The sequence below is a fragment of the Ornithodoros turicata genome, chromosome 1, assembly GCF_037126465.1.
Source record: "Ornithodoros turicata isolate Travis chromosome 1, ASM3712646v1, whole genome shotgun sequence".
Classification (NCBI taxonomy): Eukaryota; Metazoa; Arthropoda; class Arachnida; order Ixodida; family Argasidae; genus Ornithodoros; species Ornithodoros turicata.
The window spans coordinates 99,634,883-99,655,549 of NC_088201.1; the positions used below are offsets into that span (position 1 = coordinate 99,634,883).

Consider the following 20,667-nt stretch of genomic DNA (forward strand, 5'->3'; position numbering starts at 1 on the left):
CATGAGAGAACTGATGTTCTGAGGCTGGAACAACATAGAAGGGACAATCACATACAAGGCCTCAAGTTGCCTAAGAAATTAACGATGAAAGATGAAAGTCACTGAAAAGGTCAGCCAGCTGTAGGATTCGAACCCACATCTTCTGGATTACCGGTCCAGGGCTCTACCAATTGACCTAAGCTAACACGCCTTCTCAGCGACTTCCAGGGTGCGTCATCTGAAGGGACAAACCAGTCAGTCTCTCTCACTCATCCTCCTTTCACTCTTACATTTTTGCACACTCATACGACAGGGATCGACGCAAGCGGCAAATGTTTAACATGAGAGAACTGATGTTCTGAGGCTGGAACAACATAGAAGGGACAATCACATACAAGGCCTCAAGTTGCCTAAGAAATTAACGATGAAAGATGAAAGTCGCTGAAAAGGTCAGCCAGCTGTAGGATTCGAACCCACATCTTCTGGATTACCGGTCCAGGGCTCTACCAATTGACCTAAGCTAACACGCCTTCTCAGCGACTTCCAGGGTGCGTCATCTGAAGGGACAAACCAGTCACTCTCTCTCACTCATCCTCCTTTCACTCTTACATTTTTGCACACTCATACGACAGGGATCGACGCAAGCGGCAAATGTTGAACATGAGAGAACTGATGTTCTGAGGCTGGAACAACATAGAAGGGACAATCACATACAAGGCCTCAAGTTGCCTAAGAAATTAACGATGAAAGATGAAAGTCACTGAAAAGGTCAGCCAGCTGTAGGATTCGAACCCACATCTTCTGGATTACCGGTCCAGGGCTCTACCAATTGACCTAAGCTAACACGCCTTCTCAGCGACTTCCAGGGTGCGTCATCTGAAGGGACAAACCAGTCACTCTCTCTCACTCATCCTCCTTTCACTCTTACATTTTTGCACACTCATACGACAGGGATCGACGCAAGCGGCAAATGTTGAACATGAGAGAACTGATGTTCTGAGGCTGGAACAACATAGAAGGGACAATCACATACAAGGCCTCAAGTTGCCTAAGAAATTAACGATGAAAGATGAAAGTCACTGAAAAGGTCAGCCAGCTGTAGGATTCGAACCCACATCTTCTGGATTACCGGTCCAGGGCTCTACCAATTGACCTAAGCTAACACGCCTTCTCAGCGACTTCCAGGGTGCGTCATCTGAAGGGACAAACCAGTCACTCTCTCTCACTCATCCTCCTTTCACTCTTACATTTTTGCACACTCATACGACAGGGATCGACGCAAGCGGCAAATGTTGAACATGAGAGAACTGATGTTCTGAGGCTGGAACAACATAGAAGGGACAATCACATACAAGGCCTCAAGTTGCCTAAGAAATTAACGATGAAAGATGAAAGTCACTGAAAAGGTCAGCCAGCTGTAGGATTCGAACCCACATCTTCTGGATTACCGGTCCAGGGCTCTACCAATTGAGCTAAGCTAACACGCCTTCTCAGCGACTTCCAGGGTGCGTCATCTGAAGGGACAATCCAGTCACTCTCTCTCACTCATCCTCCTTTCACTCTTACATTTTTGCACACTCATACGACAGGGATCGACGCAAGCGGCAAATGTTGAACATGAGAGAACTGATGTTCTGAGGCTGGAACAACATAGAAGGGACAATCACATACAAGGCCTCAAGTTGCCTAAGAAATTAACGATGAAAGATGAAAGTCACTGAAAAGGTCAGCCAGCTGTAGGAACAAACTATTGAGTCTGCAGGAGTAAAATGCAAAATCAGAAAGCATAGTTTTCTGTAGAAACCTGCTCAAATTTTAAATTTGGAATGAACAAACTATTGAGAATCTCCAGAAGCAAAAGCGAATTCAGACGGTTTCGTTCTCAAAAGAAACAGCTAAAATTTTAAATTCGCAGTGAGCGAACTATTGATAGTTGCTGGAGCGAAGAGCGAATTCAGGTTTCACTTTGGAAAGAAACATGTTGAAATTATAAATTAGGAATAAATAAACTATGGATAATTTGCAGGACCGAAACGCGAATTCAGAAAGTTTCTTACCTGCTCAAATTTTAAATTCGGAGTGAAGAAGCTCTTAATAGTTTGCAGGAGCAAAATTAAAATACAACTTCGGACTGAGCAAACAACTGATAGTTTGCAGGAGCGAAACGCCAATTCAGAAGGTTTCGTCTTCAAAAGAAACATGCTAAAATCGTAAATTTGGAGTGAACACACTATTGGTAGCTTGCAGGAGCGAAACGAAAATTCCGTAGAAGGTTTCGTTTTCAAAAGGAGCAAGCTAAAGCTTTAAATTCGGAGTGAACAAAGCCTGGATAGTTTGCAGGCAGGAGTGAAGTGCTGGATATGCTTGGCTTTAGCAACGTGAAGCTCGGTGAAGTGCACCAGCCACGATACTATGGGGGGGGGGGGGATATAGGTTTATTGCAAAGAGAAAAAAAAACAAAGAAAGAGGGGAATGATACTATGGATAGTCCGAAAAACTATCGCGGGCCTATCGATATTCCGGTTCACTTGATAGTTGGACAATCGATAGTCAAAAACTATCGATAGTATCGAATGTTTCGATAGTATCACCCATCACTACACTCGTGTCACTCGCGCGCTGGCTCTCGTAGGGTGAGGACGTGCGGTCGGTCGCTCCATCGTCCCCGTGCCGTGTCAGTTGAAGCTTGGTTGTCGTCGGGATCGGACGCTCCATCGCAGCGGGGCGAAAGGTGAGTGATTTGCCGTAGTGGTTTTTCCTAATGTTTGCGCGTTTTTTACCATGCTCGTGTTAAGCCTTTTCTCGCATGTTTGCTGTAGCGGTTCCCCATATTTATTACCGTATTATTCCCGATGTTGTGTACGTGCATGTTTAGACTTGTTTTGCAGTGACTTCCGCCCCTGTAGTACCCTGAACCTTTTCTCCGTGTTGCCGCATGTCTAGCGTTGTGTGCCTAAACCTTTTCTCCGTGTTGCCGCATGTCTAGCGTTGTGTGCCTAGCGTTTTATGGTTGTCGTCTTGTGTTAGTCGTTGAATTTCATAGCGCTGCGCGGTGACACTATGGTTAGACCTATTCGATAGCCTTGACCCTTTTCCCCGATGTGTAGTGTTTTCTCCATGCTGTCGTATGTTTAGCATAGCGGTTAGGCCTTTTCCCCGCGATCTCGCATGCCTAGACTTGTTGAGCAGTGTTGCAATTTTACCTGCCGCTAGTGTTTTGTCGTTTTCTTCGTTTTTCTCACATAGAGCTATTACAGTGGCGCCATCTGGTGTGATGCCTTGCAACTGTGGCCACCTGTCGTCGATCTCTTCAACTACCGGCCGTCAACAAGCAACATGGCGGGCGCTGGTCACTCCGGAGCGGTTTCTTCGACATGGTATCGTTGATTTTCGAATAAATTGTTTCTCTCCACTCTATTTCTATCTATGTTTTTCCTTTTTATGACCACTGGTTGCCGGCAACACACAGTGTGGTGTGGACACGCCTTAGATGCTCCCCAATTAATGTGGTGACTCCCTGGATGATCCCAATTACTGTGCGGGGTCCTAATTGTCTCTCCTGTACTTGTTGTCTCCTGTACTTATTGTCTCCGGTCTCTCCTCGTACTTGTCGATTATGTCCTTCGTCCAAATGTCTGTAGAATCAGAGTCAGTTCCCTCGGTATTCATCACTTTTTTGAGCTTGCGGGCGCCGTGCCGGTCTTGCGGCATTATCGTGAGGACCGACACGGGGCACCCAATTCATAGGCTGGCGCAGCAGGTACCACGCGTTCTCTTGCGCGCAGATCTCGACGGGTTTCACCAGGCGCAGGGCGGATTGCTTCATCAGCCCCGTGTAGTCGCCATGGGGATCGCGCTCATGCAGCTATAGCAGCTGCAGACGTAAATGGCTGATGCCGCGGTTCAGCTAGTTGATGTAATCGACAACGTTGGCGTCGAACGAGTACGAGTAGAGTATTAGTTACAAGTACATGTTGGTTTGCAGCGAACACTGTACGCACAGGTTTAAGGTGTTGATCGATATATGCGACACGTCTCGCCTGAAGTCGACGGTCGGCCGTTGCAGGGTAGAGCGTACCATGGCAAGGTATACGTGTCGTACGAGATGTTCCCTATAGGTCTGCTAGGTACATGTTTATCGTTTCGTACGATTTCGTTTCGCTTTCCCCTCGCGTTCTTCGCACGACGCTTGTACAACACCAGCGGCTTGTCCTCCCTGGTAAGGACAGTTTACGAACAAGCTGACCAATTTTAAACCAATTACTCGGCACAACAGAAAATTGAGGTCAGTACCATACGTTCAAACCAGAAGGGCAGTATCGACAATACAGATAATGCAATACGATACAGGGAAGTACAGGCTAAAGCACGATTGCGAATAAAAACAACTGTAAATCATATACACCGCCCCCTCCCCTTTATGAAGTCTATGGCAATAACAAAGAATGTAGTTCGTTGAGAAAGTCTGTTCTGTTTTGATTACAAAAAACATCTTGCGGCAGATTATTCCAATCATTTATCACGTGTACCAAGAATGAATACCAAGACATTTCTACCCTTGCGAAAGGAGGTGTGATGTGCATCGAGTGTCTGGTACGTGACAGTCCAGGTCGCGCTAAACTTTCTATATCAGGAGCGTTCAGGATCAATTCATGATTCAGGAACTGTCAAAACAATTTCAGTCGCTGAATCTTAACCCTACTGCTTAAGTTTTCTAGGCACAAGTCCCGACACATATAACTGTAATAAGTAAGGAATCTGCAAGGATACTGAAATGTCTCTTTTTGTCCCTACCTCGTCTCGGGTTTTCCAGTCATGGATCGTCCCTGGAATATTTACTGCATATAAACCTTGCCGCTTTCCTTTGTACCATTTCGAGAGCATTAACTTTAGTCGTCTGAAAGGGGAACCATACCACAGCCGCATAATCTAAAACTGGACGTATCACTGAGACTTTATATATTGATAGTTTAGTCTCTAGAGTGGCATACCTTAACGTTCTCCTTTATGTGTTTACACGAAAAGTACATTTCTTAATAATCTGTTCTATGTGGCTATCCCAGCTTAACCGGCTGTCGATGAAAACACCCAAAAACAAAACACCCATAATGAAACACCCAAAAATTTGGGCGTTGGGGGCGTTCGCCCTCCCCCCTAGAAGCATAGCCTGGTCCAGTTTTCGTCTCTTTCCCTGTGACACTCACAAGAAGGGCGAAGAGTGTGCTACCCCCAAACTTGTTACTCATAAGACTTCCCATCGTCTAGCATACCAATCCTTCCCCCTCCCCCCTCTCGCATCCAAATGGATAGCGACTGGCTAAAGGCTCGCTGACGTCGCCCCCCCCCCCCCAAAGTACTTCGCTGGGACGGCCCCTGGTTTAATCCCATTTCCTTCAATGTAATAATTAAATTTACGAATGACTCATTTTCGTGGCACCGTCATACACAGTGTCTTATTGACATTAAGTTGAATTTGCCATGTTTGACACCATGTAGATATGAAATTTAAGTCGTTTTTAGTACATATGGATCAGCAGGTGAATTAGTTTCTCTATATAGTACACAGTCGTCTGCGAAGAGTTTAATGTTTGATTTATTTTCGGTCCGTATCATCGATGAAGATCAAGAAAAAAAGTGGCCCGATAACTGATCCCTGTGGAACCCCAGAAAGAACAGGTAACACCTTAGATTCACCAGACTCTAAACAGACGTACTGACGTCTGTCGCTTAAGTAGTCCCTGATCCAGTTCGTGAAATTTTCATTTTAAAAAATATTCTGTATCTTTAACAAGAGTTTAGAATGTAATACTTTATTAAAGGCTTTTGTGAAGTCCAAAAACACAGTCTCCGTTTGCCTATTCTTGTTAACGGTCGACGCGAGGTCATGGACTATACTAATCAGCTGAACTAACCGTTGAACGCGATCGACGAAAACCATGTTGATTATTACATAGAATGCTATTTGTTTCTAAGAACTGGGTCATGTCTTTGGACAAAATGTGCTCAAAGACACACAGAGACCACAGCAGTTAAGGAAATAGGCCTATAATTAGCAACGTCATCGACTTTCCCCTGTTTGTGAATGGGCACGACTTTAGCTAACTTCCATTCTACGGGCAACACGCCATGTAGGACAAGTGGAAAATCTGATATAAATAACGCGCAACCCATTCTGCGTACCTTATCAAAAAGCTGTTATGAATACCATCAGGTCCTCACGCTTTCTTACGCTTCAAGTTAAGCAACAGGGAGAAAATGCCGGTGTATGTTATCTGCAAATCAGATAAAGTTATAAGGTCCTTATAACTCGAGAATATCGGAATTATACCATCGTCTGGCGTAGAAACAGACTGAAAATATTCGTTGAAACGATCTGAAGCGCCGTTATCTATAACGCCTTTTTGAATACTTTTGCTCGTGCGTAATACATGACGCCAGAAGGTAGCTGGGGCGTCAGAAATAAAATTCTGAAGTGATGTATTGTAAAAATGGTATTTTACCTCTCCTAGCTTCTTCCTTAACAGTGTCCGTAAGGCTGATATTTCTGGACCGACTAATGCTCTGGAGACGTGCTGCGCAGCCTTCTTAGTTGAAGAATTGCGTGTTATACTTCCTGGACAGACGATGTACTGACACCTGTGGCCGAATTCATTGTCTACAAACAGAGTTCTAAAGCGCGCAGTGGCCAGCTCCCATCGCCTACGGTACTCAGGCGCACGTTTAAAATTCTCCGCCTGCGATTTCGTGCTCGGGCAGTTGGGCCCAACCTGGCTTTAACTTTTTAGGCTTACAAGCTAGGCACTAATCTAGTTTGGGGCTTTTGATGGGCTCACTTTTGGGTATTTATAATTACGCACATATTTACAGGTCAACGAGCAATACCGAACGAGGCATGACTAAGCGGGTTAAGACGTCCCGCTCGTTTGTGGTAGCCAGAGTTGTGCTGAAGACTGGGAGGTGGTGGGTTCGAATCTTACGCTGTCTGAGGTTTCCCTTCGTTTTCCGAAGACTTCCCTGTTGGCACAATTCTCCCCTAAGTCGGCCCAGGACGCATACTAACCCCCCTGTCCCCATTCCTTCCTGCTGTCCTCTCTCCATCTGACCACACCCAGACGCCGCTCATAGGCACAGTTGCTTAGCGGTCCTAAATACGGAATAAAAAAAGTACCGAACGCGCCCACTCCCATCTTAATCGATAAACGCACTGATAAGCTATGGGCGAACAAATGTCGCGTAAGCATTTTTTTAATCTCAAATTGCGACGCCCGTCACGCGACACTAGCGCCATTTGGCTGCGTGAGTCACATATCCTAGAGTAATGGCTTTTTTGCTCTACACAACGATACCTGAACCAATCGCGCATACGTCGCTGTTACAGAGCTGCAAGCACCACAAACGCGACATGTGTTCGTTGCATGCTGATTACGCACGCGTACCCCTATACTTCCCGAGAAGACAGACGTTGCACGTCAAAAGGCAGTTCCGAGAAATGACACTAGATAAATATTTTCATGTAGCGGAACTTGTCAGCACTCACCATTGGCAGAAGGGATGGTAGCTTGCCTTGATCGCAAGTAAAGTGCGATTCCAAGCAAAAAACATTCTGACTGTTTGGCACATTCGGCCAAACAACTACTCCCCTGACTGCTGAGAGGGCCAAACTGCTTCCGAAATCGTGCACAAGGTCGCCGTCTAGGTATGCCTAGAAGAAGTGAAACGTCGTGAGGAGGATGTATAGGATACGGCGCTCATTTTTAGCGCACAATTGTGACATAGAAATATTTTTGAATACCAGAGTATCCGATCAAACGCACGACGCGGGAGGTATGTGGGTTCGCCATATCAGGGCGTTGAAAGAAGTGAAAGCGATTGAAGGCGAAATTGAAGTGCATATGCTCATGGTTTCACAAACACCATCAGCAGGCACTAAATGCATGTACGTAATGATAACCGCAGCACTAGTAGGAAATATAGGGATAGCGGGGCATCCGGATAACTGAAACTCGAGAGCAGGTGAGTCACCGGTAGTCAACAAGTCCTGCTTATATTTTGCAGGACATAGGAAGCTATCCATCGTCACATTCGCAAAATTATCCAAGACATGCAGCTCGTATACAGAACTCTCACTCGCATTATTCTTCTGTTCAAACATCTTCATGCGGCAGCTATCTTTCTTGTCACTGCATGTTGCACCTCTGTTTACCCTGGTGACTTATCTTCTGACGCATTGCGTGACAAGAAGTGCGCATGGCCTGAAGGCCACCGAGAACATTTCAAGCTTTGATGATCACTTTCTTAAGGCTACCGTCTCACGGTAGCCATCTTGAATTTACTTACGGACTTGCTACGGCGGGGCGCCACCGTCGCGGTTTCCGTGGATAACCCCGTTAGGGAGAACCGCGCGCGATTCTCCCGACTGGACCCTTTGACCTTGAGTCTCTTCTGTATGCCACCGTACCCGGTGTTTATACGTGTGTAGAAGGGAGCATTGTCTCGTAAAAGCCTTTTGAAACTGTCGTGCAGGACGGCGAGTTGATTTTTGGTGCTTTCGTGGTTTGAGTAGCACGGGGGTAGCTGCCGCGCGCGTAGCGTGTGACGAAGACTGTGCAAAATATAATATATTTGAGATATAAAAAAATATATATCTCAAACGCAAAATGGTCAAACAACCGTCATAAAAAATGGACGCAAATACTAAATAATTGCAGTCAGCTGTGAAGAGTCTGTTCACGTGCCGATCGGTAGCAGTTTTATCTCAATACAGCTTACAGAAACAGGATTTCTTGAAATGAATTATGAAATTACCACTTCTGTTGAAACCAGAAGTTCAACTCACAGTACGGCACACAAAATGATAAGAATCAAAGGAATGGCATAACCGAAGTAAAATAGGGAAGTCGACAATTATACGCTATGTAACCTGTCCGTATTCCGCATAGTAGCGGCCGTGACTAGTAGGTGAAGATAACTTTTTTTTTTTTTTCTATTTGGCTGCGATTCGTGTTATCGCTTTGTGAGATGACGAGAGGTGTGATGTGTAAAGAGGGAAATAAAATGCGGGGGGAAAGCAACAAAATTGACAGGCAAAAATATATTTCAATATATCTAGCGGTATCACATCTCGGGAGGCCCATGACTGTACAGTTTGTCAATTTAGTAGACGCATCAATTCGATTTGGAATTCGAACATTGAATTCCATATTTGATTAGGAAATGGAATAGGATATACGATTACTCACTTCGGTGCTCAAAAACCCAAACATTCACACCATCCTATGTATGGTGCTGCCTGCAGCGTCCATGCCATGTGACGTACAGTGTGCAAAAAATGAATTCCTCTCAAATGCAAGATGACGAAACAATCATAATAAAAAAGACATTGTAGTCAACAGCTTTTTGCTGTGAAGTTGCTTGTTTATGTGTTTTCACCTTTATTTCTATTATTTCAGCTTGAAATAATTTATAAAATTACCCTATGGAACCGAGCAGTCACGGAAATGGCATACTGGCATACACTGCGCACGGAAACTGACCAGCATCAATGCCCGTAATACGGAAATGGCATAAACGAAGCAAAAATAGGGAAATTGCGCGTTTTACTCTTAGACCCGTCTGTATTCCGCACGGCAGCCGCGGTGACAGTACCACAATGGGCAGTGCTGTAGTCGCTAATCGCTATACATGATTTTCATTAGCTGAGGAGCGGATGTGCTACGTTTCTAACCACTAGCGGAAAAGTAATTTCCGCCACAAAGCTTGGCAGCGGATTCGATGCTGCTACAGCTACTTTGTCGCTATTTCAGTGGGAAAAATGGAAAGAAGTATACCGTATCTCAGGGCGTTCCACTTGGACAAGGCGGAGCCGTGTCGTTAGCCCCACAATCCAACATGATCGGGTGATATGGTCACATTTTTCAATTTCTGCGCCAACCTATTCTGTCTAGAATCCTGGTTTCAGGGCTGGTATCGACGATTTTCGTGCTCATTGCTCCTGATTATAGCAACATGTAGTCAAAATGGGTACGCGTTCGCCACAACGCGAATACATAATTAGTAATTAGGAAGAGTGATATATCACACTATCGTTTAGAAATGAGTAGCGCCGCTTGTAATTGCGCTACTTTTTAGAGGAGTAGCGGGTAGCAGTAGTCCGCCACCTAAATTTGGTACTGGGCGCAGTTATTGCTTTATGTGATGGTAAGACGTGTGTCCTTTCTCAGAGTCAAGTCGCTGATTTCGCTACTTTAGTTCAGTCTTTTCCGCCGCGTTAGTTTGCAGTGAAGTGATTGAAGTGATCGTCCTTCTTGCGAGCGAACAGAGGATCCTTCATGTAAACTTCAGAGTTCAGTTCAAGAAATTGGTTTCCATAAACTGATTTCAAATAAAACAGCATCGCGTGGCGAAGGTTCCTCACAGCAAAATGCCTGCAACACCATGCCGTCCCCTTGTCTACAAAATGAATTTTATCCTAGTTCTTGGAGCACCCGATTCTTGAATTTGAACTTGTTCTTGGCGAGGAACGGCGCAATCGTGAATGACAGGGTGACGGCTCTTTCTCTTTCTTTTCTCTGGAAGGATGGGGAGGGGTAGAAGGGAGCATGGTACCTTGCAATTGCAAACAAGGAAACGGAGAGAAAGCAAACTGAACCCAACAGAGAAGTGTGTTTGAAAGACAAAAGAAGCGAAGAAGCTGACCCACAGCTACCTGTCGTGATGATGTGCCCTGGCTCCATACTCCAAGGGCGAGATTTTACACGCACCCCTGAACGCGGTGTCTGCCGCACTTCTCATGTCGCTTCTCGAATTGGAACGCTGGCGAAATTTGCCTCGAACGGTATCTTTATTTTCGAAAGTAGCATGAGGTAGACATGTTTCAGATGGAATTATGCCTCTGTGAAAGCTGCTACGTTTACCTCAGTGGAGCGGACAACGTCACGACCGAGTTGTACGTAACACGTGAAGATCGATTACTCGTTTAGTGAATTTGACTTCAATCAGTCTTCTGCGAGCAAGTAATTTTTCTAGGTAAAATGAATATAATTTTGAGTGATCAGTTACACGACGAAGTGATTACTCCGTTTTGCATAGTCTAAAGTTCCGCCAAGAGCCTCTCTCCCGCCATTCCAGTGCGAATATATTTGCTTTGAGTGTATTTCTCGATGCTGTTTGATCATCCTTGCTCCGGCGTGGGCGTGACCTGGTTATATCGTACACAACGACGTCGCGACGGGCACTGTTCTGATCACGTGGGCGGTAACGACGAAAGTAACGCGTTCCATCTTTATCTGGTAATGTACCACATTTCGAGTCCAGTTATTCGTAAAGGTAGAAAATTTCTCACACAGTACAGGAATAATTTCAACAGAAAAGTAAGGGGGCCTAAAATAGGACTGAGAAAATACCTATCAAACCTGCACCCCGCGGGGGACGTAATTGTCAGGGTAGAACAACAACAACACACACCAAAAATAATAATAGTAAACGCTCTTCTTTGCTATCTAAATTTAGCTCGAACAGTAATCCGGAAGCACGAACAGAAACACGAAATATGCAGGAAAGATGGCAGCAACGAAATATGTTGGTTTTGCGAGAGAGTGATTTTCTAGGTAGTCTGATTACAATCCTGGGTGATCGAATACACGACGAAATGGTGCGCATAACGTGACAAAGGCCGAACTTCGACCAAGAGCATCTGCTCCACCATTCCAGTGTGAATGCTCAGTGGTGTTTGCTTGCAGTGTGTGGGTAACTGGCTGATCTAAGCCAAACTGGCTCCATGCGGTTGGTCCGGTGCTCTTAACTCCTGACTTCAACACATATGAATAAAGAAATCACATGAGGACAACGTGCCCACACGTGCCAATGTGCAGCCCTGCAGTACTACAAAAGGACGATTGGCGACCAGCATAACGGAGAGTAATGCAACTCCTCAGCACGAAATTCAGCCAAACGGACACAATATAACCGTACGATCAACAAAAATACACGCGGCAGGAACCTGCGTATACGGAATCACGCACGGGGCCAACGTTTCGTAAGTCAGGGAGGTCAGAGAACAGAGAACCGCTACGTGATCACGTGATCAGCACATAGGAACCCGTGCCATCTCTCGGCAACCTCTTGCAACGCAAAGCTGCCGCTGGTTTCAAACGCGTACGGCAGGTGGCGCTTGTCACCATATTTTCTGCATTTCTGTGTGCGATTTTGAACCACGCTAGTTTATTTATTATTCTTTCATTTGCGATAAAACTTTGGACATCACTCCTGCTGATAATTACCTGCCCGCTGATCACATTTTCAGCCGAGAATAAGTACAGAATAGCTTTTTATGGCAAGTGTAAAAGTAGCGTTTTTTTCTTAAATTTGATAGGCAATAATCAATTAATGACGCTTTACGCGAGAAAAACAGTTCTTGACTATCCTTTGTATACTGTGCAACGTTACTTTGAAAAAAGATTGACAGCGCTATCTCTTTTCGTGTTCGCATCATCCTTGATTGAAAAACACCAAAAATGGAAGATATGGTTGTCCTTCTCGCTTTATAACGCCACAGCTGATCATCACATAAAAAAACGAGTTCTTGGCTTAGCTTGCCCAAAGAACAAGCTTTCCAACGGTGCCAACATATTTCACGTAAGTTGCCGAGAAGCCGTGTAACCTTTGAGTGAAAATTACACTTTTCGGGTGATGAGTGGGACCGTAGCCTTAAAAATATACCTCCAAAACGATCATCCTACATTAAGGATACCTTTTGTTTGTTTGCTAGACGTTTCCTCTCTGTACACTAACATCCCCCATGAAAATGGCATTGCCGCAGCTGAAAGGCCGTTTTCAAAATTCTGAGACCTCCTATGATCCCTGTCTGCTTTCCATATTTCTCAAACTTATTCTCAAAAATAACAACTTGGACGGTCGACACTACTTGCAAGTCAATGGCACGGCTATGGGTAAAAAAATGGCACCCAACTATGCAAATATCTTTATGGGAGCTCTAGAGGAGGAATTCTTGTCCAAGCGCGTAAAGAACCCCACACTATACAAGCGGTTCATGGACGACATCCTCATGATGTGGTCGCACTCAGACAATGACCTAATAGCGTTTATTAACTACTTTAACTAAGCCTACCCCGCCATCAAGTTCACCCATTCTTATTCCCCTTTATCTTTTAACTTCTTAGATGTCCAAGTAAAGTTAACTAACGTGTTCCGTAAACCTACGGATTCTCAACAGTACCTAGCATTTAACAGTTGCCACCCGCATCATACTAAACTTGCCATCCCTTACAGTCACGCGCTTCGATACAGGCGCTTCTGTTCCAGCGACGACGACCTGGGAAGAAATCTAGCCGAACTTAAACATTCATCAGTCGCCAGTTTCCACCTGATGTAGTTCAGAATGCACTAGGGCGATTCCACGCTAAAACGTCCAGGGACCCTGCTCGACCCTCCGCATTTTTTTCTGGAATAATTCTGAGGTGTTTCTGCTCGCATGTAATGTCTGATTACGAAGTATTTCTGCGCTGATGCGAAGCGTCCGGGCGCTGGGCACGATCGAGAAGCGCGCGCTTCGCAAAACCACTAAACGTTAGGAAGACAACTAGGCAACACTGAAAGCCAGTGGAATGTTGCCGTCTTTTTAAACGCATAGAGGAATGTCTTCTCTATGTTTGTGCAAAGTTACGTGCGTTTTAGTGCAATTTGTGTGCTTCTACGGAGGCGACGAAAAGTGAAATCTTCTTGCAAATTCAGGATTTTTTTCGTAACAATTTATCAGTTGAATTAATCAGCTGATAATTTTTTATTGTGTAGCGGTTATTGGAGTATTGTATTAGTTAACTGCAGGTCATCGAACGATGGGCTCAATAGCTCTAGCTGAGGTTGTTTTGCCTCCGGTGAAGGATCCTTCTGTGCCCTCATCGTCCTTGTACACCGGATGTAGCAAGCTGGACAGAGCAAGTCTCCCGGTATCAAAGCAGGGTATGCCTCCGCCATGCGCAGTGTCACACTTTTTGTTCCTATTGAACCTTTTTCTGTGATCTCTGAAGGGGTTCGTACACAGTTTGGGAGCAACCAGGGAGGAATACTTGTAGTATATACAGGGTGTCCCACGAAAAAAGGACCACGGGCTTTAAAAAAAACGGAGTGCTGGACACAAATGGAACCAACTGTACGTGTTTGGCGTTGTGTGGTCTATCCAAAAATATTTTTTCATCGCCCCTTGTTAATTAATTAGCGGTAATTAATTTTCTAACTTTTTAATTATAAAAGCTACGAAGTTGTTCCAATGAGAAAATCTGATCTCTTCGGTCGCCTGATACCAAAGCCGTTTTCAGAACAAAAATCCGTTCGATAGATCGTCCGCAAAAAATTCGTGAAGGAACACAATTTTTTCTTTGTTTTGTTCATTGCGCATCTCTGGAGACGCGTCTTGCCTTCACCTCCAAAACGAGACAATGAAAGAGCACACTATCGCCTCTTGCGTCCTGGAAAAAGATTAAAAGAAAACAGAAAATGCAACCCAAGAAAAGGGCAGTTGCGATAGAGTCACCCATACATTTGGTTTTGTTTTGTTTCCGCAATTTAAAACTCATCTACGACGCACGAAGCGGCACTGTGCTCTTTCACTCTCTCACACTGGGGTTGAAGCAAAGACGCGTCTTCGAAGATGCGCAATGAACATAATAAAGACAAAAATGGTGTTCCTTCACGATTTTTTTGCGGACGATCTTTCGAACGGATTTTTGTTCTGAAGACGGCTTTGGTATCAGATGTTCTCATTGGAACAACTTCGTAGCTTTTACAATTAAAAAGTTAGAAAATTAATGACTGCTAATTAATTAACAAGGGTCGACGAAAAAAAAATTGGACAGACCACACAACTGCCAAACACGTACAGTTGGTTCCATTTATGTCTAGCACTCCGGTTTCTTTTTCTTAGTCCCTGGTCCTTTTTCGGTGGGACACCCTGTATACCAGTGATGGCCACTAACTACTTCTACAGTAGTTTAACTATAACTACTAACTACTTTGCGATTGAGTAGTTTAACTAGTAGTTCAACTACTTTTCAGGGGAGTAGTTAAAACTACTTCTTGAGCTACTGCAATGTGTTTTAACTACATCTATAACTACTTAACGTTGTCCATCAACACCAATCCCTTGTAGTGTTGTTGGACACCTAAATATGAATCACAAGCAGTAATAATGATATTTAAAATATACTCTTGTGCCTATGTTGCTTAATTCACATACTGTCGTAAAATCCACTGCCTGTCCCTTGTATATTATGCGCCGACAAAAGAGCTCGTTGCGGAAATATTTTCTATGAAGTGAATGCTTCGGCTATAAAGGTACGTACAACATGCGACGGACCATGTACGAGATTTACACTCAGACTCCTTTGTCACAGATCAATGCGCCACACACAAGTATTTTGGTGGGTGCCGACTGCGCCACTGTGGACCGTAAAATATATTCGCTTAGCCACGATGATCGATCACGTAGCCATCCTATGCGGTTATGTACACACCAGGACGGTAACCAAGGTATTATGCAGGCCGCTACGATCGTTAAATACAAAGCTTGCGGTGGGATTCTTTCTGCGCCACGTAATAAACTAAGTTATAGAATTATTTCACAACAAATGAGACAAGCATTAAAAGAAGATTTAGTACACATGCACGGCGCAATATTGCTCTGCACCTCCGTTCTTATCAAACACGTAGCTCAAGGTAAAAGTCGGAAGCACAATCGTGCCGTAAAGCTTGCCGCAAAATCAGAAGTAGTTGGCGTCTGCAGTAACCTAACTACTGTAGTTAACTACTCGAAATAGTAGTTTAACTAGTAGTTGCCACTACATTTCTGCAGGTAGTTGATAACTAGTTTTTAACTACAATCAGGTAGTTTAACTAGTAGTTTAACTACATGTAGTTAACTACTGGTCATCACTGATACAGACAGTAATGGTGGGCGCACAGTTGAGTGATACACTCGTTGCTTCGCCGCGCACGCATGCGTAGCAACTTTCGCTCTTTGTCTGAGATGCTAGCGAAGTCCAATGGCTACCTTGGCAACCTTTCAGGCCAAGTGAATATGATTCGAGAGGAAAACTTGATTCTCTAGAACAGAATAAGAAACTAAGTCACAGTTGTAAGTCAGTAACAAATTGCAATCTCAGAGGGGGCGACAATGGCCATTACGTCGACACCAGACATAAATGACAACAGCCGTAGTTCCGAGGCAGGTCCAAAATCATTTAAAAAGCATGACACGCATTCTTCGCGAACGACAGGTTGGCTTTTAATGGGTTTTCCACGAAGCCCATATAACTACCAAGAGATGGGACGTAAGCATTCCAACCGGTTCAAGTATAGAACCACGTCCGAACGAAAAATGAAATGAAGCACTGCAGTTTCATTGGCAGCCGATACTTGACATTAATCCCGGGAATGAAATTGAAAGTTTACCTCACAGAACTGCAGGGATTGATGGAGCTTCCTGATGCCTGTCCTTCGGACATGCTGCGTACACCGGCTTCTTGAACGTTTCACACCCAACATGTAACTGACTGTGTCTCTTAATAATAAACCAATGCCCTCATCATGGGCGCTATGGGTGCTAGCCCGGAAGGTGACCATAAAATAATTATCCCGTCTGAGGCAGACGCATGGATAGAGCTCCCTCGTTGCCCAAAAAACATACTTGCCACAAACAGGAAGTCCCACGCTTGCTGTACTGTGTCTTTGCTGGGCGGCAACTTTCAAGCAATTCTAGCACATGTTTTATAGACAAAAATGATAGGACAGTAAAAAAAAAAATGTATAAAGGAGTGTGTGGACATAAGGCGTAGGACGCGGAAGAGAAAACAAAACGCGCCCTGTACGACGACAAGACCGGTGGACGTTGCACTGGAGTGATCGGCAGACCATCTTTCGGGGGAAAATATTTTGTCGACTTTATCCAAAAAACACCTTCCAGATTTTTTATATGTTTTAGGAGAGGGATTGTGCTATCATCTGATATCCATTTCACGCCCCTGGTCCGACCTCTTCATACCGTATTCTATGCTCAATTATGCTCATTTCGAAAAAAGTGCCAACTTTGCCCATTTTTACCACAAAAACTAATTCAAATGAAAGCTTTCAACTTTTCCACGCTGAAGCCACCAATAACTGCTACACAATAAACCATTATCAGCGAAATTGAACTGATAACTTGTTACTAAAAAATTCCTGAATTTGCAAGAAGATTTCACTTTTCGTCACTTCCGTTTAGAAGCACACAAATTGCACTAAAACGCACGTGACTTTGCACAAACATAGAGAAGACATTCGTCTATGCGTTCAAAAATACGGCAACATTCCACTCGCTTTCAGTGTGCTTTCAGTTGTCTTCCTAACGCATAGTGGTTTTGGCGAAGCGCGCGCTTTTCGATCGTGCCCAGCGCCGGGACGATGACATCAGCACAGAAATACTTCGTAGTCGGGCATTACATGTGAGCAGAAACAACTCAGATTTTTTTCAGAAAAAAATGCGGGGAGTCGAGCAGGGTCTCTGGGCGTTTTAGCATGGAATCGCCCACAGTTTAGACAAAGCCCACAAAGCAGACCGCAACACCCTATTCCACAACCGCAAACGCATGTCGGATAATAATTCCGTAAACCTCATTTTTTACGTTTACATCATTACATCATTACATTACATCATTTAGGTGAGGCTTGTTGTCTGCACGTGAGGTTTGTGCCTGTTTACACGGCATATGTTGTTGAGCCAGCGTTCTGTATATCTTGTTTAAATGCTGGTGCTTAGGTTGCACTCCGGAACGCCCGGATGGATTTCTGTGCTGCCGAAGCGTCGTGATTATTTCCCGAATCTGCGACGAAAACAACATTGATTGCATTGCTCAGCATCATATGTTTCCGCTATTCTTCCTTCACGGTCGACTTCTCTCCGTTTTTGTATGCCACATGAGGCACTACATCCCCACCCAACTAAGCAACACAGAGACGGGAACAGGTACTGTAACAACCATGCTTATACTTACTGAACCGTGTTTTACATATGAAAACCACGAAAGTGTGAGTAGTAGATGTAAAATTCCTAGATTATCAAACTAAGGTTTGGGACGCCACGCAGAAATATGGCTTAATCTTTCCTTTCTCTCTTTTTTTTGTGTGTGTGTGTGTGCAGTACCCTTCCGTTTGCAGCATATACCTTGTTCGTATGTTGGGTGTGGGGCCGCCTTGGCCGTGGACATCGCAGGCAAATACCCGGCGGCTGCGTATCATCTATTCGCAGTGTATTTCCATCACCAGCCTATCACGGATTTCAAGGTGCGACGGATATACCAAACAGTTCCAATGTTGAGCAATTTATTGAAGTTCCTATGATTTGTATTGACCATGTAATGATTTTTTTTTTCAGAGATTGCTCACTGTATGGATGATTGGAGAACGATTTTGCTGCCCAGCCTGCCTTGAAACCTGGTTGTACTCTTCTACAGGCTACACAGAAACCGTGAAACAAATAATTTTTATTTACATTGATAGAAAACACGCACTTGTGGTGCTACAGATTTTACAGGACTTCTGGATGTCTTGCAGAAGTTGCATGTGCATCTAAGACCCATGTTGGAAAATACCACAAGATTATTTTATTATTGCATGCCTATCTCTGCATCAAACTAAGGCAGACATTTGGAGCATCTGCACTGAAAACTAATAATATAAATATTACAAGCAGGGATAACGGATATGAAATCCATATGTGGCTTCAAAATTAGGCATTGCATGTCTAGCACATTGTCCTAGACATCCTAAATCACAATAGAAGTACGTGTGTGTATAGTGCCCAGTTTTGAACCAGTTAGGGAATTGAGAAGATTTCTTGCCATTATCTGCTCTGTATAATCACGTTCTTTCTCATTGAAGGATAATGCGTCGTAAACCTCTCCATCAGCATGCAGTGCGCAGTATGTAAGTTTTAAGGCTGGTTTGTATTGTGCGGTTTGTTCATTTTATCGTAGATATTCAATTGTTGTGTATTTGCAGCAAGTGCTGTGAAATAATTGACTTGTGAAAAAACACTTTGTTTTCATAAAATTATATTTTGTGCACATAAGAGGAGAGGACAATTATTATTCAGCATACTTGCGGTATTTAATTTCTCCACATTTGAACATTCTTTTCCATGACCTTTATGCTAGCGCACAATGCAAGATATTCCTATTTTTCCCATGTGAAACAATACAACAACAACTTTATTTTGAGAATGGAGAGTGGGGATGTTCATCGCCGCCAGAGGCGATACTCTACCCCATTCCTGATGTGGATGTGGGGAATAAAATAATGAGCCCCTTTACAATAACGATCGAAGTCCGATGGTGTCCAGAAATGTCAAAAGAGCTTTGAGCGCAGATCGTTGCTGGGCTGGATTGGGCCAGGGGCCAAGCACTTTCGATAGGGAGAAAAGGCGAGAGTCCAGCTGACTAAGACTCGGAGAGTGCGGTTCGGGAAGGTTGGTAGTGGGGGCAATGAAGAAGAATGTGCTCCAGATCCTCAAGAGCACCACAGTGGCAGTAGGTGGGAGAGTCAACTTGTCTCAAGCCGTAACGCCACTGAGCTGTAAAGGCCACATCGAGGCGCATTCAGTGGATTAATGCGGCATCTTGACGAGAGGTGTTTCGTGGCATGCGAAAAGCGAGCGTTGGATCAACTCTGCTCAACATAGATGAGGGGAGAATGTCGGTTGTCCATTGGCGGGAAGCCAGGGGTGTCACGAGGCGTCGCAGAATGGAACAGCGGTCTCCTCTCAGCAGAACAATACCGGTCCGTTGCCGATACGAGAGTGCTGCCTCTGCGGCGCTGTCGGCCTGCTCGTTCCCCACGACACCATAATAGGCTGGAACCCACTGGAGAACTTGCCTGTGGCCTGCACTAGCTGTGCCTGCTGTGTGGCAAGCCATTAACACATCTGTGATTAGGGGTGCGGATGGACCTCGTATGCCGGAATTTTCAATAGCTTGAAGTGCAGATTTGGAGTCTATGAAGACTGCAAATTGCAGCGGTGTAAAGTCAGCGATGTGTTGTAGAAAGAAAAGGATGGCATAGAGTTCCGCAGCTGTGGAGGAGGTTGGATGTGAAAGGCGTCGTCCTTGCACTACGCCTTCGGATGGTATGACGAATGCTGAGGCGAACTTGTTGTTTCGGGATGCGCCATCTGTATATGCTGCCGGAAACGTAGAAAACTTCTCGTCTACCAGAGCATGAAAATGGGCTCGGAGGACTTGAGGGGGACCTGATCTCTTCTTTCCAGAAGGTTTGGAAAGCTTACGAAAGTCGGCGGTACCGGCAGAGACCAGGGGGCTTCCGGCGGTATAATATCATTCGCGATGAAGCCAGTGAGAGTCTAGCGTGTCCTAAGCGCTACTCGATAGAAGTAGCTTTCAGGGCGGTATCGAATTTTCCTGAGAAGCGGGTGACGGGGAATGTGAACACGCAAACGTAGGAAATGCCGAGCCGTTTCACGTTCACGTAGAACCTCAACCGGGAGTTCACCAGCTTCAGCCAGTACTTGCCGTGTTTCAGCCATTCTTGGAACTCCGAGACAGCGACGAAGGTTTCGAGCAAACAGGGACCGAAGGGTATTTAATGATTTTGTTGATATCCTGTGCAGAATAGGAAGGCTGTAAA

General features: G+C 44.7%; 1 protein-coding gene across 2 annotated transcripts in view; it reads right to left on the reverse strand.

Annotated features, from left to right (window-relative positions):
• LOC135378508 (uncharacterized) overlaps nucleotides 1-20,667 on the reverse strand; it is a 131,899-nt gene that overhangs the window by 59,321 nt on the left and 51,911 nt on the right. Inside the window, exon 4 of one of the 2 annotated variants that reach the window (XM_064611551.1) lies at nucleotides 7,517-7,681. The exons of the other annotated variant lie outside the window; for it this stretch is intronic. Within the exon in view, the coding sequence (XP_064467621.1) occupies nucleotides 7,517-7,681 (165 nt within the window). The remainder of the gene's footprint in view (nucleotides 1-7,516; nucleotides 7,682-20,667) is intronic. 2 annotated transcript variants of the gene reach the window in all.